The sequence below is a fragment of the Rhagoletis pomonella genome, unplaced genomic scaffold (assembly GCF_013731165.1).
Source record: "Rhagoletis pomonella isolate Grant_MI unplaced genomic scaffold, Rhpom_1.0 Rhpom_scaffold_00008, whole genome shotgun sequence".
Classification (NCBI taxonomy): domain Eukaryota; kingdom Metazoa; phylum Arthropoda; class Insecta; order Diptera; family Tephritidae; genus Rhagoletis; species Rhagoletis pomonella.
Genome location: NW_023458562.1, coordinates 33,638,266 through 33,642,149, shown reverse-complemented (window position 1 = coordinate 33,642,149; position 3,884 = coordinate 33,638,266). Strand labels below are relative to the sequence as shown.

General features: G+C 33.9%; 1 protein-coding gene across 1 annotated transcript in view; it reads right to left on the bottom strand.

Annotated features, from left to right (window-relative positions):
• Window positions 1-1,007: 1,007 nt before the first annotated feature.
• Window positions 1,008-3,884, bottom strand: part of LOC118745281 (protein gooseberry-neuro-like) — a 16,589-nt gene continuing 13,712 nt past the window's right edge. Inside the window, exons 3-4 of the mRNA XM_036478807.1 lie at window positions 1,212-1,334; window positions 1,008-1,076 (exon numbers count right to left, since the gene is read on the bottom strand). Coding sequence (XP_036334700.1) covers window positions 1,008-1,076; window positions 1,212-1,334 — 192 coding nt within the window. The remainder of the gene's footprint in view (window positions 1,077-1,211; window positions 1,335-3,884) is intronic.

Here is a 3,884-nt window from a genome sequence, read left to right as displayed (position 1 = left end):
TTTTTTTTTGCTTTAACTGATGTTTAGATTTCTTGATTAGATACTCATAAAAGCATAGTTCCAGCTTTCAGGACAAATTTCTTCTCCCAAAATATCGTAAAACCGTTGCAGCTCTAAAAAAGTGCTCGTACTATATTTATTTCTTTAAGAAATAATGAAAAATATTTCTTGTGATTTTTCATGAGAAATACTAAATAGAAATTAAGCTTTAGGATGAAAAATCATTTGCATATATACACTGCCGTAAAAAAGTATTGGCACAGCAAATTTTTCACAATATATGCGAAAGTTTTTTTTTTCTAATATTTTTTCGTAAATTTTTTTTTAATATATGATTCATTCTACGACCAAAAACATAAAAATATAATTCCTAAACTTTGTGCAAAACTCGTGCAATTTTCATGCAATTTTCCACTTTTTAATTAGTGGAATATTAGAATTTTGAGTATGCAGTTTGCAGCCCATTTGCAGCACGTTCAGAGTTAGTCAAAAATCGCATTTATTTTTGAGACTTTTTTTTTGTTGAAGGTGTTTTGCATTTTTTTCCATATAAAGTATTTTCGAAAACAAATTTTTTATGGAAGAGACTGCGTGAAAAAATTGCCAAAAATTAACGGTTCATAGCTACTTAAGACCTGTACTTTATTATAATAAAATTGATTGAGCTACAAATCTGCATACTCAAAAAAGTTCCAGAAAATCTGATTAAAAAGATGAAAATTTGCATGAAAATTTGCAGAATTTTCGTGAATTTTGCCAAAGTTTAGGAATTATATTTTTATGCTTTTTGCTGTAGAGTGAAAAAAAAAATTTATAAAAAATTGCCGGAAAAATATTAGAAAAATTTGTTCGCATATATTGTGAAAAATTTGCTGTGCCAATACTTTTTGCTGACGGTTTATGTATTTCTTTACTAATTAAAATTCGAGCAGTACTGTTAAAGAGCGGTAAGGTACAAGAAATTGATAAAAAAAAATGTTTTCTATTTATAGCTAAAATACGCGCATTTATTCTGTTCCTCCTACATTCACTTCCTTATTCTTCTTCGCTCTCAATTGAAAGTAGAAAAATTTCCGCTAATCATTAAATTCGAATAAATATGAAATAAGAAAAATACTACATAGGACTTCATTCACCTTTGGCCGCTGTTTACATATTCACTACCAAACAATTTTATAGCACAAAAATGAACACAATATATTCGTACTTACATGCAATTGATAAACCGGATTAGGATACAAAAGCTGATTTATTATCGCATCCAGGTCGTAGGGTGGGGCAGCGGGACCGTCCACATCAACAGCGGCAGCCTTAACCGCGCACGGTTGTTGTAGCTACAACGAAAGATTTGGAAAAAATAAAGTAAATAAACTGACTGCCAGAATGAAAGAACGATAGAATGCAAAAATGAATGAATGATTGTGCGATTGAGTAAGTGGGCGCGTAAGAGAGCCAATGGGTGAGTAAGAGAGCCAGTGGGCGGGATAGATGGTGTGCATTGATTGAAGCAGCGTTTAATTCAAAAGCGTAAAAGAACGAATGAATGCGTTGCTAACAAAACTGTTGCTGTTAGAATGCAAAACGAAAAAAATATACAGACATTATGCCATAAAATGCAGAGGTAAAGTTAAAATTGTTTTACACAATAACAGCAACAAAACTTATGTAGATTATAAGAGAGCTCAAGTTACGCTTGTAAGTTTGACGTAAACGCGAAACGTAAACGTGAAGGATGTTGGGATTTGAAAGTTAAATTGAAAAGTGAAATACAAATCCTCTTCCTTCACTTTCACTTTCACTTTTAGTTTTATTTTTATTTTTCTTGTAAAATTCTCAAGTCATCTCAATTTCTATTTCCCTTTTCGTTTGAAATCTAATCAAACATATCGCTAATAGAAGGCAATTTGTAGTTGTATTGCTGGTGATTGCTTGTTGAGGAGTATGTGTTGGTTTGGTTTGTGAAAATTTGCTTCGGTCATGCCTGCCTAATTAACTCTTACAATCAGTTGATAAGGGTCGCGGGTGATATTTCATAAAGGTTTCTCTACTTAAGCATTCTTTTTTTGAAGATTAGTTTTTTAATCTTTTTTATTTATTGAATTTTTTCCCCTCCTTTAAGTTTTTCAAAAAGGTTTGAGTGTCATTTTAAAATGCACTTTTCGTTCTTCAGTTAAAAACATAGGAGCACTTGCTGTCGTAGCCGAGTGGTGAGAGCCGCGTACTACAACCCTGTAGGGCCTGGGTTCTATGGAAGGACAGAACAACGTCCAAATGGATATAAAGCTCATACAGCTCAGCAAATCTTCCGAATAATCTTGCCTTAATTGTGCGAAGTTGGTACATATATAGTGACCGGGAGATGTGGTACTATTGCTAGCATATGTTGGTTTATTGAAGAGTTCATTTCGGGAGCAGGTGGGAATTTCGAGTAGCTAAGATGCTGGCTTCCCATCGAGATTTCCGCCTTTCCATTGCTGACTGCCTGATTCCAGTTGAGAAATGAGGCGCACTAAGAGTACAACTCCACAACAAGCCTTTCATACGTTCAGCGCTTTTCTGGCTTTCAGCTACACAATTCAGCTTGTTGCGGAGTTCCTCAATAGTGGCCATCCAAAAATAAATAACTACACATGCACAAACAATGTGGGCAATCAAAAACACATTCACACGTTTTTAAATATTTGAGCTAAAAAAAATTCCAAAAAAATAGAGGCTCTAAAAAAGGCAAAGAAAACTTTTCGCAAGCATACCAAGTTGGTAGGACGTTTAACTCCTATTCGTTGGTTTAATGTGACTTGTATTGAAAATCATTCGGAAAACTCTGTTTCTCTTCAGGAGACTTCCAGAAATGTTACCCAATTGTTTATTTAAACATTTGTTAATATAAACGATTTTTTAATGGACCCCCATTGCATTTTGTGGGGTTTTTGGCGGGCCTATAAAATATAGTTATTATGAAAAAATAGTATTGGGTATTATTATTGGGAAAAAAGAACCCGAGTTTTCCGATTGAAAAATATTTATTTTCAATAGAACAATTCTGGAGGGTGAGAGCCTAAAAATTCCGCCGATACTTTTTTTACATGCATTTCTGGACCACCCTAATGTACATACACATATACATACATATCGACATATGTAAGCCTGCTATGCCAAATCAATGCAGCCACCTGCGAATTTTACACCGACGCTGCCAGCAGATAGCGTAAGTTGTGAATTATTATGACTTGCACGTGTGCACGCTCACATATGCAAGACTACATACAAATATATACATATATACGTCTGCGTGATTTTAATAAAATTGTGTGCGAATTGTCTGCGTATTGGTAATGTCAGCGTTGATTTGTGTTTCTTTTCATTTTATTTACTTTGCTTTCTCTCGCTTTGTTTGCAACCCTTTTTCATACTTCCATGCTTTTCATATTTGTTCTTTTTTGCATACATTTACATATGCTGATAATATATACACATGTATATCCATTCCTTATACTCAAATTTATCACATTCTTTTGCATGCTGCTATGCAGGCATTAATATTAAACCAATAAAGCTGAAACTTTTCACCTTTTTACAAAATTATTCATTTATTTTTTGCACGGCTGGCACGTAGCATGCTGCAATAATATTGTGTTAAGTGTTTAAATATCGTGATTGCACTTTAAAAGTTCAATAATGCGAATATTGTTGGAAGAGAAATTTATGAGCATCCATCTCTTTATAGTCACTGCCTACCTGTGAGTATTTCACATGGGACACCGCTACGTATGAGTAATATTTAGTGGATATAGAGTTGGGTGGCTGTGCTGTGCTGTTAAAAGTGTTGCGTGCGCGCACGTATGTAACGGGTGATTTTTTTGAGGTTAGGATTTTCATGCATTAGT